General features: G+C 49.3%; 2 protein-coding genes across 5 annotated transcripts in view; one reads left to right on the top strand and one right to left on the bottom strand.

Annotated features, from left to right (window-relative positions):
* SLC25A26 (solute carrier family 25 member 26) overlaps positions 1–3,034 on the top strand; it is a 145,921-nt gene extending 142,887 nt beyond the window's left edge. For all 4 annotated transcript variants that reach the window (XM_070390969.1, XM_070390970.1, XM_070390973.1 and 1 more), the window contains one exon: positions 2,623–3,034. In XM_070390969.1, coding sequence (XP_070247070.1) covers positions 2,623–2,740 — 118 coding nt within the window. In that variant the 3' untranslated portion in view covers positions 2,741–3,034. The remainder of the gene's footprint in view (positions 1–2,622) is intronic.
* A 673-nt stretch (positions 3,035–3,707) lies between these two features.
* LRIG1 (leucine rich repeats and immunoglobulin like domains 1) overlaps positions 3,708–16,763 on the bottom strand; it is a 105,010-nt gene continuing 91,954 nt past the window's right edge. Inside the window, exons 13-19 of the mRNA XM_070390968.1 lie at positions 10,957–11,277; positions 9,415–9,696; positions 7,704–8,123; positions 6,727–6,852; positions 6,136–6,282; positions 5,361–5,651; positions 3,708–5,277 (exon numbers count right to left, since the gene is read on the bottom strand). Of these exons, the coding sequence (XP_070247069.1) occupies positions 5,021–5,277; positions 5,361–5,651; positions 6,136–6,282; positions 6,727–6,852; positions 7,704–8,123; positions 9,415–9,696; positions 10,957–11,277 (1,844 nt within the window). The 3' untranslated portion in view covers positions 3,708–5,020. The remainder of the gene's footprint in view (positions 5,278–5,360; positions 5,652–6,135; positions 6,283–6,726; positions 6,853–7,703; positions 8,124–9,414; positions 9,697–10,956; positions 11,278–16,763) is intronic.

A 16,763-nucleotide genomic window follows, 5' to 3' on the forward strand; every position in this document is an offset into this window, starting at 1 on the left:
ACAGATCACTCTTCATTTCTGTCTGGTTCTTGTTCATAGCCTCTATTTCCTTTTTCATGCTGTTGTAATTTGTGCTAAGTTCTTTTTCTTTTTTAAAAAAATATACTTTATTGATTTTTTACAGAGAGGGAGAGGGATAGAGAGTTAGAGACATCGATGAGAGAGAAACATCGATCAGCTGCCTCCTGCACACCCCCTACTGGGGATGTGCCCGCAACCAAGGTACATGCCCTAGACCAGAATCAAACCTGGTACCCTTTAGTCCGCAGGCTGACGTTCTGTCCACTGAGCCAAACTGGTTAGGGCTGTGCTAAGTTCTTTAAGTTCTTTATAACCATTGCTTTGAACTTTATGTCTGATAGGTTGCTTGTCTCCATCTCATTTAGTTCTTTTCTGGAGAGTCCTTTTCTCTCATTTGGGGGTTGTTTCTGTCTCCCCATTTTAGCTGTCTCTTTGTATTTGCTCCTACCTATTACATAGAATTGCTATGCCTCCAAGTCTTCGTGGGATGGTCATATGTAGAAAGTATCTTGAGGGGTCCAGTGGTGGTTTCTTTGTTCTGCTGAGCTGGATGCTCTAGGAATGCCTCTTGTGTGCATTGTGTTCTCTTGTTGTAATTGGGACTTGATTATCAATGTCCCATTTGTGGGAAGGATCTCCCCTCTAACTTGCCACCAGAGGTTCAACCCCAATGTCATCATGCCAGCTGTCCAGTGTTCAGGGACTCCTTAGTCCAGAACCTGGGTCTGCCTTGAGTCTCACACCTTGATTGACCCTGTTCTGAGCTGTGCTTCCTTCCCCCGAGGAGCTGGTTCCACAAGTGTCAGCTGCAGGTGCTTGGGGTCCTGCTAGCTTTTGTCTGTCTGAGCAGTCTGGGATGGTGTCTGCAGTGGGGGACCCAATATCTGATACTAATTAGATCAGGCAAAGACTCAAAGCCTCCAGAGACCCGCCTCTGCCTGGAGACTGATTGGATTCAGTCTGGAATATCCTCGTGCAATCATCCACAGGTGGGGTGAGAGGTTTTCCAACAGGGTGGGGCAACTGCTTCTGCCTGGAGGCTAGTTGTTATTCTGTATCTTACTGGGCCTCAGAAACTCCACAGTGTGGGGCAAGGGACTTTCCAATAGGGTGGGTCAACTGTCTTCTCCCGAGGCAAAAACAGCAGGATAACAAAAGTTTGCCTGAGAAAAGTATAACCTCCACAGTGTGAGGGAATGACTCAGCACAGAAAACTGAGGTGCTGCCTTCCGAGCTCTATCCCAGGATCCCCCAACCGTGACTTATGTTTATACAGCTCCAGTCCACTCTGCTCTCCCTCTACTGGAGCACAAGGTGAGTGGCTGCACATGGAATTTTGTGCATTGGACAGGGTGCTTGTATTGCCTGCCATCTCTCCCTGGCAGGCTGCAACCTTGCTGCTTTTCACAGCCAGATGTTCTGTGGGTACCCTTCTCAGGTGTGGTGCTCTCTGCTGGGAAGCCCAGCTTGGGGATTAGACCCCAGAGTTCTCAGTGGGAACCCCCCACAGCTGAGATAACCCTCTGGGACTTCAGCTGCTGTCTCTGGAAGCCCAGCCAGCCCTTTAGTACCTCTGCCCCTCCTACCAGTCTCTATGTGGTCTCCGCTTTCCATCCTCGGTTATCAGGGTTCTCTCCAGCTAGTCCTCAGTTGATTATTCAGGGTGGTTCTTCTGTATTTTGTAATTCCAATTTGGTCCTGGGAGCATGTCTGTTAGCTTCCACTTACTCCCAATATACATCCCTAGTAACATTGTTTTTTTTACCTTGCATTTCCTTAATTATTCCAAAGTTGCAACTGTCACAGTGACGACTCCTGAGGTGCTTGGGGGCTGACCTTCTACTCCCTTCCCAGCCCCTTCCCTTCTTCTCCTTCACCAAAGGCAGGCGTCTGCTGCCTTCTGCTGTGCATCTTCCTTGTGGTCTCTTGGGACCCAGTGTGCCCGAGTCACTGGGAGGAGCAACAGAGTCGTCTGAAACCTCTAACCCCCGAGGCCACATGGGCTTCCAGGGTAGTGTGTCCTTCGACTCCTTTATAAAAGTCAATTCTATCATCTCTAAAGGCAAAAATCATCTGGAGGTTTAAACAGGACTATTGTGGGGACAGGGCTACTATTTTTGACTAATTGACTTTAATTGTGCTGTTTGGTATGTAGCCACTTTCACCAACAAACAGCTGGGCTCAAACATCCACAAGTCGTCTTGGGAATGTAACTTAATGCTATTCTAAAAGGAAAAAACACACACTCTAAGTCAGCGGTTCTCAACCTGTGGGTCATGATCCCTTTGGGGGTCTAACGACCCTTTCACAGGGGTCGCCTAAGACCTTTGGAAAACACATATATAATTACATACTGTTTTTGTGATTAATCACTATGCTTTAATTATGTTCAATTTGTAAGAATGAAATTGGGGTTCACCACAACATGAGGAACTGTATTAAATGGTCACGGCATTAGGAAGGTTGAGAAACACTGCTCTAAGTACTGTGTGGGGTTTAATGAGCATGGTGTGTGAGTTGAACAAGCTGAGGGTATTGGAATTTTGCCTTCTTTACACACACACAATTAAGAAAAAGATCTCTCCTTTGTTTTTCCCCCAGATTATTTGCAGGAGTCTTCCCGCGAATGGCAGCCATCAGCCTGGGAGGTTTCATCTTTCTTGGTGCTTATGAGCAAACGCATAGCATGCTGTTGGAACTTGGCAGAGAGAGCCCGTGAACCACATGCCCACCGCCACGCCTACAGGGGGCCGCTGTGAGCGCTCCCCCTCCTGCAGCCACGCCTTCCGGGGCCGAGGTGAGAGCTCCCCCTCCCGCAGCTGCTGGGCCCTCTGAACATGCAGGCACTGAAGCCCAGTCCTGCAGGTCCACGCGGAGCACGACTTCCAAGCTACAGGCGACTGGGATGATGTCATCTACGTATTTGCCAGAAAATTGAGAGAAAACGATGCCAAGAGCAGTACTTTTAACAATTTTCTCAGAACCCCTGAATAAAGAAGTTTGGTGATGCTGAGGCCGGCCCCTCCGAGCTTTCATTTGACTGTGTCTGCCCTTCCTTTCCTGACCTGGGAGCAGATAGAAGGAAGGCAGAGAGAATGTGCCTTTGGAGGAATGGCTAGACGAGGACAGGAGACTGTCAGTCATGTGAGGTAGTGACTTCTTTGTAAGCTCACAGCTTTATTTAGAAAGAGTGACTACAGGTGCCTGAGCTGATAACCCAGCTGTTCTCGATGACCCTCAGATGTAACCCATGAAAACACAATTGAATTTGACAGAGGTGTTCAGTGGCCCAGGTGATCTATGAAAGCGAGCCAGCAGTAGCAGCTCAGTGACCGGTGGGCCTCAGGGCTGGAGAGTGGAGGGCATGCTGGAGCCTGGAGGCAGCTGGGCTGGCTTCGCAGTGTCATTTCTTAGTTCCCAGTCAGCTTTGCCTGGAGTTTTAAGCTCACCATGGGGGAGAGAGGGATGGAAGGGGAAGGTCCCCATTTTAGAGCTTGACTGATAAGCTCCAGGAAAACGAGTCCCAGGAACCTCGTACTGCTGGGAGCCACGGTGTGCGATGTGCTGTGCTAAGTCATGCACTGATCCCAAAGGTAAGAAAAGGCAGGACTGCACTGTCGGGGCATTTCTGGAATTCAGTGGGTGAGGCAGTGCTGGTTAATGTACACACGACCCGAGCCGCACACTTAACATTTATGAGTGAACTTTATTAAAGACACTTCACTGCCGCTTGTTAGACACTTCAATATTTTACACGTTTTTCAATGTACATTGTACCAAAATTTCTATAAATAAATAACTTTGTACATAAAAGTAATACTTCCTCTTTCACATTGCCTCTCAGAAGCAGCAAGTTCACATGTTGTGGAAGTAACATCAGTTAACTGTTGAGAACAAAATTCTAAATGTGCTTACCTTTGGAACAGTGATTATCTGACAGTAAATTAACATAGTAACCATCTGTCGATACCTGCCTTCAGCGCGCTGGCTGAAGGACCTTGCTTTCCGAGCTTTTAAGGACCTTGTTAGTTTGAATGCAGTTTTTCCTCAAATACCCATTGGCACTCACAGGAGATCAGCTCCAGGCCTCACAAGTGCAAATCCCCCAGAACCCAAGGCACGGGCTCGTCTGTGCAAGGGAGGCACGTGCACAGGGCGCCCGGATCCTCGTGGAGATAAGCTCGCTCGTCCTGAAAGTAAGGACTTGATCCTCGTTCTCCCCTAACACCAACATAACACTAATTACATTGGCAGAACTAAAGCATCACTATTGAAAAATCCACAGGTACCAACAGCAGCAACCTCTCTCTTATTAGAAAGCCTCAAATGACAAGTGATCCTGACAGACATTCGCTTTTATCACGGAAGGAAGAGGCTTAATTGTTCAGACCAAAGGCTGTGGTGATTAACAACCCCCACCTTGCTCGTTAAGAAAGAGCTCGAACCTATGAGGAAAAGTCACTCAGTGCAGAGTACGTGACGTGAACAGGTCTGGGCGTAGGGAGGAGGTCTGCAAGGAGCACCCACTGAGCAGTACTGACGTGAAGTTACTTCCGATGCAAACCCAGCTCTGCCTGTGAAGCATCCGGGTCTGCCCTGCCATGTGCGATGGAGTCCGAGGGGTTCCTCCTCCCCGCGCCCCACACCCCACAAGAAACGTGGTTTTTAGCGTCTATAAATTCCATCCATACATTAAGGCACCAGAACTATCCCCACATTCCAAAATGAAACAGCAACCTGATAAGAAAAATATTGTCAAAACTGTACGATTTTCTGTTAACCATGCAATAAAGATTAAAATATCCTTTGTAAAAGATATATAATATATATGAAATCTCTGAAAACTCTTATGTACACAATAGCCTCTTGCATTACGTGCTTCAGCTGCAAGTCCTTTAAACTACGGACACTCCCTTTGGAAGTTAAAACTGTACAGAGTGACGCTTGAACCCAAGCTTCCTCACAGCGCCTCCCTCTCCTCCCTGGAGACAGACAGCGCCTAGGCCCGTGGGGCGAACAGCAGCGGCCCGCGCCTCTTCCCGGGCAGCTGTCCTGTCAGTGGCGTGGACTCGGGACCGGAATCACCTGCTTTGGGGGTGTGTCCATTCAGCAGAAGCAAGTGCCGACCTTCGCTGGGGGCGTCGGGAGAGTCCAGGGCGGCTCGTGTGAGCTCAGAACTGCCCTGGGTCAGTGTCGAGGGCTGGGGGTCTATGCAGTCCGGCTCACACACCCCTGCGAACATCCATGGAGGGGCCCCTGCAAGAAAGGAGGGCCCATCAGACCTGGCCTGGCGTTTCCGTGCTGCCCCCTGCTGGGGACAGGAAAGCATGAAGGCTTACCTTTCCCCTCTGGAGGCGCCCCGGGCTTTCTCTTCCAGGGCGGCAGCATTCTGTCGTGGTTACTGGGGTAGAGGGACTCCCTGCGGTCGGGGGGAGACCCGTCACCAGCCCCACTGTGGAGAATGTCCAGACGTGGAGAATGTTCTCGGTCGCTCCTACGGGGTTCCTGGCTGCTCGGTGTACCTGGCTGTGTACTGTCCCTGGATGTCAGCTGAGGACAGAAGGCGTGTTCCTTGGAGTAACTGTCCACATCAGTGTGGCTGTCACTGCTTACAGTAGGGCCACTGGGCTCTGCAAGACACAGTGGAGACACTCAGCACCAGCGCCTGGGCCTCCACCCCGAGCCTGCTGCACCCCAGCACCGGGGCGGGCTGCTGAGATCAATACAACCCCCTGGGGCTAAGGATGGGGTCTTCCATGTTTACTTCAGATTTAATTTCTTCATCAGACAACTGGGATCACAGGAAGAAACCCTATTTGAATGGCCCCTCGCAGCATCAGGAGCTTCTGACCATCAGCAAGGAGCCTCCACAGGGCCCTGCTGAAAGGTTGGGCCTGGCGCTTCACTGATGTTGCTTACAAATCTGGAAAGTCCGTGCCCACAGGAGTATTTTAGACACACCCTACTCACACTCAGAGAGCCAGGCCCCACACCACTTCCTGTTTGGATATGAAAACCCAAACCTGGGATGGCCTTAGACCATAATGCCTCTCTCTGAGGTCAACCCAGATTGGGATCTGAAGAACAAAACACTTTTCTGAGAAAGCATCTCACCCATCTTCTGTGGACCAGGTGTGCCAGCGGCTTTCTCTGTCGCTCTCCACTGCTCCTTGCTGTACCCAACACAGAGCCGGGGCTGCCTGCACGCGATGCTGGGAGCATCGGCCTCTGGAAAGAGGCCTGCGTCTCTCGGACAGACACCTGCAACAGAGGCCCACACTGTTGGAAGCCCTGGGCTCAGCATTTCCCGGGCACACTAATGAAAAGAGTGGGCGTCACTGCTAGAAGACAGGCGTTTCTAGAACGCCCCTCCGAGGGGTGGCCCAGGCCCATTACTGAGACTCCTTCCCAGCAGCAGGCCTGCCGCAACCACACAGGAAGCCCTGGGGGCCAAGCTTGCCAAACACACGCTGTCCCCCACGAGTGCCTTGTGGGCGTGCACGAGATCTGCTGAGAGGAGACAGGGCTCTTAGCAAGAGACGCTGAGCACCATGGAAGGATTTTCTGGGGGGGCGGGGTTTTAACCTTGGCAAAACTTGCACAGGGAGGTCCAAAAACCCAATAGGCTCCAGTCACTTGCCTCCCAGGTCAAACATGCTCAATGTAATGCCATGGGAACAGTTGCATCAGAGTTTGTGGCTTTACCATTGCTCTCGACATGTCCATTGGCCTGATGGCCACCCTCAGTCCTGAGCACAGTGTCCTGTCGGTCAGAAAGGGTCCCCTGAGAGGAGAGGTAGCTCGGAACATCCGGCGGCACAACGGTCTCATCTGCAAGGAGACAGGGCAGTCACCCCCAGGTCCCAGTCCTCTGTGGTGACAAGGACACAGACACAGGACCCCCCCACCACCACCACCCATGGCAGCAGTCACGGCCGTGCAGAACCTGGAGTCCTGCTCAGGAGGCCTCCCCAGTGCACTTCCCAGCCAGGTGTGAAAGGTGTGGCCATCAGATCCAAGTGCACAGACAGAAAGCAGTGATGGGAGAGAGTCAGAGCTGACAGACACAGAGTTGCGCGGTAACGGCCCGCCACGGCAACGAGGCACACGCCCAGGACGCCTCTGACCACCCCAGGTAGGAGCCTGCAGAGCTCACGGTGCTGCACTTGACAGTCTTCTCATTAAACGTCTCATTCCTGGGAGTTAAAACAGTGCCAGGCACACTAAAGCTCACTGTCTAGAATGGCTCCAGGTTCCCCAAGGTTCTAGAGCAACGGTTCTCAACCTATGGTCGCCAACCTGTGGGTTGAGACCCCTTTGGGGGTCGAACGACCCTTTCACAGGGGTCGCCTGAGACCATCGGAAAACACATAATTACATATTTTTTTTGTAATTAATCACTATGCTTTAATTATGTTCAATTTGTGACAATGAAAATACATCCTGCATGTCAGATATTTACATTACGATTCATAATAGTAGCAAAATTACAGTTATGAAGTAGCAACAAAAATAATTTTATGGTTGGGGGTCACCACAACATGAGGAACTATATTAAAGGGTCTCGGCGTTAGGAAGGTTGAGAACCACTGTGCTAGAGTTTACATATACAGGAAGCCCTGGCCCAGCCTTCCCAACTGTCCCTGCTTTCCTCCCCCGGAAGCCAGCCACCAGCAGGGCACCTGTGTTGGTGACGCTGTACTCCTCCCGCTTCCGCCTGGTTTGGTAGATGATGCACACCCAGACTAAGGACGTCAGGACCACGCTGCACACCACAGCGATGGTGAAGATGCCCACGGTCGTCCCGTCCTTCCTGCAGCCAGGGCTGGGCAACACACTCAGCTGGCTGTGCGCCCGCTCGGTGCCCAGGGCATTGGACATCTCGCAGGTGTACCGGCCCGCATCCTCGGCCCCCACGTTCTGCACAATGAGCAGCTGGTTGCCGGGGGTGAAGTGGTGACGCTCGGTGAGGCTCAGAGGGCGGTCCCCTTTGAACCAGGTGATGCGGGGCGGGGGGCTCCCTGCCGCCTTGCACTGGAGCGCCACCGTCTCCCCCGTGGACACCACACGGTCTTCCAAGGGCACCGCCAGGGATGGGGTCTCTGCAAGGCAGAGACAGGACCATTATTCTGTGGGCCGTGGGCTGCTGGACAGACAATCCAACTCATTAGCAAAAGCTTCACAAGGCCTTTCACCAGAGGGCAAACTTTCCGGGCCCTGCTAACCTGGCCAAGTCTTCCCCAGGTGAGGTGGCTGCAGCAAGGCGAACAAGCTCCCACCTCCTGTCCCCAGCTCTCCCGTGACAGCCCGTGTCTCCATCTACTGTCCCCAGCTCTCCCGTGACAGCCTGTGTCTCCATCTACAGTCCCCAGCTACCCCGTGACAGCCTGTGTCTCCATCTACAGTCCCCAGCTACCCCATGATGGCCCGTGTCTCCATCTACTGTCCCCAGCTGTCCTGTGACAGCCCGTGTCTCCATCTATGGTCCCCAGCTCTCCCGTGACGGCCCATGTCTCCATCTACTGTCCCCAGCTCTCCTGTGACGGCCTGTGTCTCCATCTACAGTCCCCAGCTGTCCCCTGACGGCCCATGTGTCTGTCTACTGTCTCCAGCTCTCTTGTGACAGCCCGTGTCTCCATCTACAGTCCCCAGCTGCCCCATGATGGCCCGTGTCTCCATCTACTGTCCCCAGCTTTCCCGTGACGGCCCGTGTCTCCATCTACGGTCCCCAGCTCTCCCGTGACAGCCCGTGTCTCCATCTACTGTCCCCAGCTCTCCCGTGACGGCCCATGTCTCCATCTACTGTCCCCAGCTCTCCTGTGACGGCCTGTGTCTCCATCTACAGTCCCCAGCTGTCCCCTGACGGCCCATGTGTCTGTCTACTGTCTCCAGCTCTCTCGTGACAGCCCGTGTCTCCATCTACAGTCCCCAGCTGCCCCATGATGGCCCGTGTCTCCATCTACTGTCCCCAGCTTTCCCGTGACGGCCCGTGTCTCCATCTACGGTCCCCAGCTCTCCCGTGACAGCCCGTGTCTCCATCTACTGTCCCCAGCTGTCCCGTGACGGCCCGTGTGTCTGTCTACTGTCTCCAGCTCTCTCGTGACGGCCCATGTCTCCATCTACTGTCCCCAGCTGCCCTGTGATGGTCGGTGTCTCCCTGTCCCTTTCAGAGCAGATTTCATCTAGTGTTTTATATTGTTTTATACCTAAGCCCTATTTTATTAAAAAAAATCTTATAAAGCAGCCTAAAATATTCAAGTACAAACAGCCACCACACTGCCCACACCAGGCTCCACAGATGATTGAAGAATATGGACTCTAGGTATCTGTGAAGTTTAAGAAAACCTGTCACCCACACCCACACATATACACCGAGTGCAGCTGCAGGCGAACCTAGGACAGTCAGGGTGGCGTTGGCTGAGATGGAGCCGGCCAAGTTCTGGGCGGTGCAGCTGTAAACCCCCATGTCATCGAGCTTCACGTCCGTGATGAAGAACACGTCATCGTCAGGCATGACGTGCATGCGTCGCTCACGAGCGGCGGGGAAGTCGGTGCCTCCGTCCTTCTGCCAGGCGATCTGGGGGTTAGGGTGGCCGGTGGCAGCACACTCGAGGCGGGCCATGGTGCCAGTCCGGATGGCGATGTCGTGCGGCATTTTGGTGAACGATGGCAACACTGTAACACAGGTCAGGTCACGGGAAAGCCAGAGCCACAGCCAGGAAAACCCTCAGACAACAGCCCTCCCATGTCTGGGTGTCGCTCGCCACCTTACCACCCTGCGTGCCAAGGTCTGCCTACCCCCAGGACGGCCCCCTTCGAATGAGCAGCTGCAGGTCCCCCACGCTGTCAGCTGCTCATGGCCACAGCAGAGCACTTCCATCAGTCTCTCTGGTACCCGCCCCCTCGCATGGTAATCAGTCTGTCCCAGGACACCCCGTGAATGCAGGCCTGGTGCCTGCTCACCTTAAGTACCGGCAGGAGAGCCTGGGAAACCAAACTGCTACTCCAGCAGGAGGCACTGACGGGAGGAGGAGGTGCCCGCCCCTGGAGAGGCGGGGAGAGCTCCCTCCTGAAGTCCCGTCCGGAGGGTGTGGGCCAAGGCCCTGCACACAAGGCTGAAAGCACTTGTCCCACATGTTGACCTCAATCCCCCCACACGGTCAGCATCCAGCACGGCCCGTCAAGGTTATTTGCTGGAGAGGCTAACAGCTCACTGAGTTTTTGAGAAATGATGAGGATTCCCCCAGAAAAGCCAAGAGAACCAGCCAGTGTGGTGACGGGTATGTTTTCCTGTGGTTTGCCAGGCCCTGAGAACGCACTGGTTCCAGCACTTTTTAATTAGAAGTTTAATAATCAGGAACATCTCATTAGGCTAAGGGGGGTTGGGTGGCTAACTCCTCCTCTGCCCTAAACAGTCGTGAAGAAGCCAACCTGACAGGCTCTGAGACTGTGTCCCCAGTGAAAAACCCTTGTCAAACACCCGCAGGACTGACTGCTTGCCCTCAGGTCGCACTCACACTAGCCTTGCACTCCACAGCCTCTGGGAGGCGGGCGCGGCTGCCCCACCGCTGGCTGACCTGCCCCGGGCTGGCCTCTGGCTCCAAGGCTGTGCCATCTACTCAGAGGGCGCAACCACTTCCCCGGGATCAGGTATCTTGGGTCTGGATACCAGACATTTGTTTTATGGAGGATAATAAATGGATTTAAAAAAAAAGGCTTAGGCCCACAATTTCACTTAACGTAATAAGTGGACAAAAGTTATTTTATCCCCAAAACAAAGACTCCACTGAGAATCTTCAAAGCTTCCCTGCGGCCCACCCAGGCAATGGTAACGCCCGTGCAGGCCGTCTCAGTCCCTCCGCACGGTAACAGAGGACGGCCATGTGTGGATGTGCAGGAGCCGAGCACCAGGGCAGCCAGGGGGTGCCTGCGTACCGTTCACAGTGAGCCTGGCCTTGTGCGAGTAGGTGGAGCCGAAGTGGTTGGTGATGATGCACTGGTAGCGGCCCTCGTGCCCGAAAGTGACGCGGCGGAGGTGCAGGATGGTGGTGTACTCCATCACCTCCCCGTCCTGTGCCCGCACGTGGGCAAAGTTCTCCATGTCGGCGTCGGCAAGGACCTCACTGTCCTTCTTCCAGGCAAAGGTCATGGGGGAGCTGCTGCTGCTGGCTGCCGAGCACGTGAACCGGACGTCCCTGCCCACCACGGCCACCGTCGTCTCTGGCTGGGTGATGATCTGTGGCTTTGGCAAGTCCTCTGGGGAGAGAAGAGCCACTGTAAGTCACCAGGCACTTAGGACCCAGAGGCACCAGCTGCCGTTCCACAGGGACAGCATGTCCTCAGCTCCACCGAACACGGGGGCACTCCCACCTGGGGAGCCTGCCTCGTCCAGTTTTACACCCACGAGCGGCGATCGCCTCGGAAGTCACGCACGCCTTGGTCACAGATCAGTCCGCTGGTGCTCCACCCGCAAAGCACCAGCAGGCTCCCTGAGGCTACAAGCAGCTTTACTGGCTCATTTAGCACAATGAACAGAGTCAGGACCGACCGGATGAGACTGCACAGGCCTCACCACAAGCTTTCCTCTGAAGCACTCGCGAATGTCAGAACGCAGACTTGTGAAAATACGCACCTCTGTCAGAGCAAGGAAAGCACCAGCAAAAGGGTCAACTGCTTCAGAATTCTGGAAAAAAGTTATTTTATCCCCAAAGACTCCACCAGAGGCTATAACAACCCATGGGGTGTGGGTCAAGAAAATGCATGAATCTCTAGAAGAAAAGTGAGCTTTGTGGTATTTTATCCTGCTCTCCAGCTCTGTGGTATCCTGGGAGCCCAGCTGCTAAGCAATCACTGAAGGGCAGGATAGGTTTGGAGCCTCCCCTTAAGCCCACCCTCAGGTGTGTCTTTATCTGACCGATGCCCTGTGCTCAACAAGGGGAGCCCCACCCTGAGGGCATCTGATGAAATCAGCAGCCCGGCTGGCAGTGATACCACTAGGGCACCAAGAGGCTGGTCGGAAACAGAAATGGAAAACCAGGCGACCGAAGTGCTGAGGTCCGCCATGTTCCCGAGGACCGAGAACGCATGTGCAGGGCTGTGTGCCCCAGCAAGGGCCTGGAGGCCCAATTCCTCGCCTGCAACCGGCCCTAACTGAGGATCCGTGCAAACGGAGTGATGCTGGGCAAAGGACGGAGACTTCCTGGTTGACGTGACTTAATCCTACCAGACCTGAGGCCCTGAACCTAACTGTCCCCTATACCTGGGCTCCTGAGCATTAAAGAGAAAAAACCAACATGATATAGAAAAATGTTAGTTACATGCAAACAAGTGGTTAGAATAAGATGGAACTTGGAGACATTGTAGAAAATAGGTCTACCTTTCATCCAGCGCTAATATTCCACCTTTGTGTGGAAATTACCGAAAAATCGGTACAGCGGTCTGGTAGGGTTAAGGATGTAACCAGGGAGAGACTTCAGTGGCTGCACAGAACAGGCTTTATAACGTCTGTCCAGAAAGTCACTGAACAAACAAGCGAATTAACAGGACAACAGTACACCTGGGGGACGAGAGGGACACTGATTTCCAGTTGCCATATTATTTTATTTTAAATGTTCGGTTTTCAACCAAAAACTACAAAGCACAAAAAGAAACAGGAGAAAAAAGTCAACAGACAATGTCCTCAAGGAAGCTCAGATCTTGGCTTTAGTAAAGAAAAACTTTAAATTGGCTTTGTAAATATGTTCAAAGAACTAAAGGAAACCAGGTCTAAGAAAATTAAAGGAAAGTATGCAAATACTTTCCCACCAAATAAAGAATACCAATAAAGAGATATAAATTGCAAACATGAACCAAATCTAAGTGTTGGAGTTTAAAAGTACAATAACTGAAATGGAAAACTCACTAGAAGGGCTCAAGAGCCAAGCTAAGTGGGCAGAAGAAAGTCAGTAAACTTGAAACAGGTCAATTGAGATAATCCAGTCTGAGAAACATCACAAAGGAAGAATGAAGAAAAGTGAAGAGAGCCACAGAGGCCTGTGAGATAGCACTAAGCATGCAAATACTGGGAGTCTAAGAAGAAGAAAGAAAAGCAGCAGAAAGAATATTTGAAGAAATAATGGCCCCAAACTTTGCATAGTTGGTGAAAAACATGCATGTACACATCCAAGAAGCTCAGCAAACTCCAAATAGAATAAATTCAGAGACCACACCCAGGTACATCACAGTCAAGCTGCCAACAGAGAATCTTGAAAGCAGCGAGGACAGCAACTCATCACACACAAGGGACCTCGGTAACGGTGACAGCTAATCTCTCACCAGAACCACAGAGGTCAAAGGCAGCAGGAACATGTAGTCAAAGTACTGAAAGAGAGAGAATGCCAAATAAGGATCCTACATCCGGCAAAACCATCCTTTCAAAAATGAAGGCGAAAGTAAATTATTCTCAGGTTTAGAAAAAGAAAAAAAAAAAACCTGAGACAATTCATTGCTGCCAGACCTACTTTACAAGAAACACAGAAGGAAACCATTCAGGCTGAAATGAAAGGGTAAGAGCACAAAGGAGAAGACTCGAAATTTGGAATTAAAGAAGGGACATTACTACCAACTTCATAGCAATGAACAAGAATACAGGGGCTACTGTGAATAACTGCCCACAAATTAGACAACCAGTTTGAAATGCACAAATTCTGAGAAAGACACAAGCTACTAAAACTGACTGGAGAAGAAATGTATAATTTGAATAGTTCTAACAAGTAAACAGACTGAATTAATAATTTTAAAACTTCCCACAAAGAAAAGCCCAGACCTAAAAGGTACTACGGTTGAACTTTACCAAACATTTAAAGAAGGATTATCAGCAATCTTTATAAACTCTTCCCCAAAAATGTATTAGGAGGGAACACTTCCCAACTTCATTCTCTGAGGCAAGTATTTTATCTGTTAACAAAGCAGACAAAAACATCACCACAAACAAAAAAAGTACAGACCTTTACAAGTGAAAACTCAACAAAATCCTCAACAAATATACTAGCAAAACAAATCCCACAACGTGTAAAAAGAATCATACAGCATGAACAAGCTGGATTTATCCCAGCAATACAAGGTTGGTTTAACATCCACAAATCAAGGCATTACACCATTATCAAAAAAATAAAGGTAAAACCCACCTGATTGCATCAACAGGTGCAAAAAAAGCATCTGGCAAAACCCAACACCCTTTCATGAGAAAAGCTGAAATGTTTTTATGACCAAATCATAAATAGAAGGGAACTTCCACAACTTGATAAGGTCATCTAAGAAAAATCCACAGCTAACATCAGACTTAATGGTGAAAGACGGAATGTTTCCCCCTAAGAGCAGGAAAAAAGACAAGGATGCCTACCCTCATCACTTCTACTCAATAATGTACTGGAGATTCTAGCCAGAGCAATTAGGCAAAAATAAATAAGTAAAAGATAGCCAGACTGGAAAAGAAGTAAAACTATCTTTTTCCAAATGGCATGATCACATATAAAGAAAACCTAAGGAATTTACTGAAAAACTATTAGAACTAATAAATTATTTCAAAACAGTTACAGGATACAAGATCAAGATATAAAATTCAATTGCATTTCTATGCACTAGCAATGAAACTTTAAAAATGAAATCAAGAATACCATTTAAAATAGCTCCAGAAAGAATTTTTAAAATGTGTACCATGAAAACCACAAAACACCACTGAAAGAAATTACGGAAGAGCTACAAAACAACAACAAAAAACACACAAAAAGCCATCCCATTTTCATGAATTAATATTAAGACAGCAATACTCCCCAAATTAATGTACAGGTTCAATGGAATCCCTATTTCAAAATGCAAATTGTTTCGATTGCAGAGGTTGACAAGCTGATCCAAAACTTTATAGGGAAATGCAAGTGAACAATAGTCAAATTATTCTTCAAAAAAACAAAAGTGAGGTCTATGTGGCAACTAAAATCATAAAACTCTTAGAAGAAAAGGTTCCGTGGCCTTGCCTTAGGCAGCAGTTTCTTAGCTCTGACACCAAAAATGGAAATGACAGAAGGAAAAATAGAGAAACTGGACTTTATCAAAATTTAAAACCTTCGTGCCTCAACCATCAAAAAATGGAAAAATAATGCACAGGTTGGGATAAAATATTGGCAAGGCATATATCTGATGAGGGTCTAGTATCTCGATAATAAAGAACTTTCCAGCTCAATAAAAAGACAAACATAAGCAAAGGATCTGAACAGCCATTATTCCAAAGCAGATTGTGTGTGTGTGTGTGTGTGTGTGTGTGTGTGTGTGTGTGTGTTCAATGACCATATGAAAACATGATCAACATCAATCATTAGGGAAATGCAAATCAAACCACAATGAGCTCTGGCCAGTGTGGCTGTTGGTTGGAGTATTGTCCTGTACACTGAAAGGTGGTGGGTTCAATTCCTGGTCAGCGCACATACTCAGGGTGTGGGTTCAATCCCCCGTTGAGGAATGTGTGGGAGGCAACTGATCGGTGTTTCTTTCTCCCCAACCCCCACTTCTCTAAAATCAATGAAAAACATATCCTCGAGTGAGAATTAAAAAATATATATAGTGCAAAAAAAAAAATGCACACTGAAAATCCACTTCGCATCAACTATTATAGATAAATTAAGAAGCAACAAATGCTGACAAGGACGTGGAAAAATCAAAACCCTCATACACTGTTGGTGGCTATGAAATGATGCAGCCACTTTGGAAAACAGTTGGCAGTTCCTCAAAAAGTAAAACAGAGTTGCCATTTGACCCAGCAATTCCACTCCTACTTATGTACCCAAAAAGATTCACACAAAACTTGGACACAAATATTCATAGCAGCATTGTTTACAATAACCAAAAAAGAGGAACAACCTAAATGTCCATCATTGATAATGGATAAATAACATGTATATCCATACAATGGATTATTATTCAGCCATTTATAAGAATGAAGTACTGATACATGCTAAAAAATTATGCTGTGAAACAAGCCAGGCACAAAAGACCACATATTGTAAGGCTCCGTTTACATGAACCATCAAGAATACATAAAACAGAGAGATGGAAGTAGAGCAGCGGCTGTGGGCCTGGGACATGGAGCACATTTAGGGGTGATGAAAGCCTTTTAGAATTAGTAGTGAGGGTTACACAACTTTTCAGTATTCTAAAAACCTCCGAATTGTACACTTTACAGGGGTGAATTTTATGGTATAAAAATTCTGTTTATCTTTAAAAAATAGCTTTATTGAAATAGAATTCACCTGTTTAAAGTATATAATTCCATGGTTTTTACTATATTCACAAATATGTGCAACCATCATCACAGTCGATTTTAAAAACATTTTCACCACCTCCAAAAGAAACCCCATACCTGTTGGCTGCCATCCCTTCTACCACCTTCCCTCCAGCCCTCAGCAACCACTAATCTGCTTGCCACCTGCACTGGTTTTCCTATTCATGTGACCGCAATCCTACAACATCTGGTCTTTCATGAGGTTCATCTGTGTTGTATGACTGACTCCCTCTTTTATGGCTCAATGATATTCCACTGCATGGCTACGCCAGATTTTATCTATCCACTCATCACCTGGTGGGCACTGGGTTAGCTCCACTTTTGGCTATTCCAAGTCCTGTTGCTATGAACCTTTGTGCACAGGTGTCCATGTGGACGTCTGTTTCCATCTCTCTGAGTAGAGAGCTAAGAGTAGGATTGCTGTTTGGTT

This window comes from Myotis yumanensis, unplaced genomic scaffold (genome assembly GCF_028538775.1).
Source record: "Myotis yumanensis isolate MYYU_CA2020_CCGP unplaced genomic scaffold, mMyoYum1.0.hap1 SCAF_14, whole genome shotgun sequence".
Classification (NCBI taxonomy): Eukaryota; Metazoa; Chordata; class Mammalia; order Chiroptera; family Vespertilionidae; genus Myotis; species Myotis yumanensis.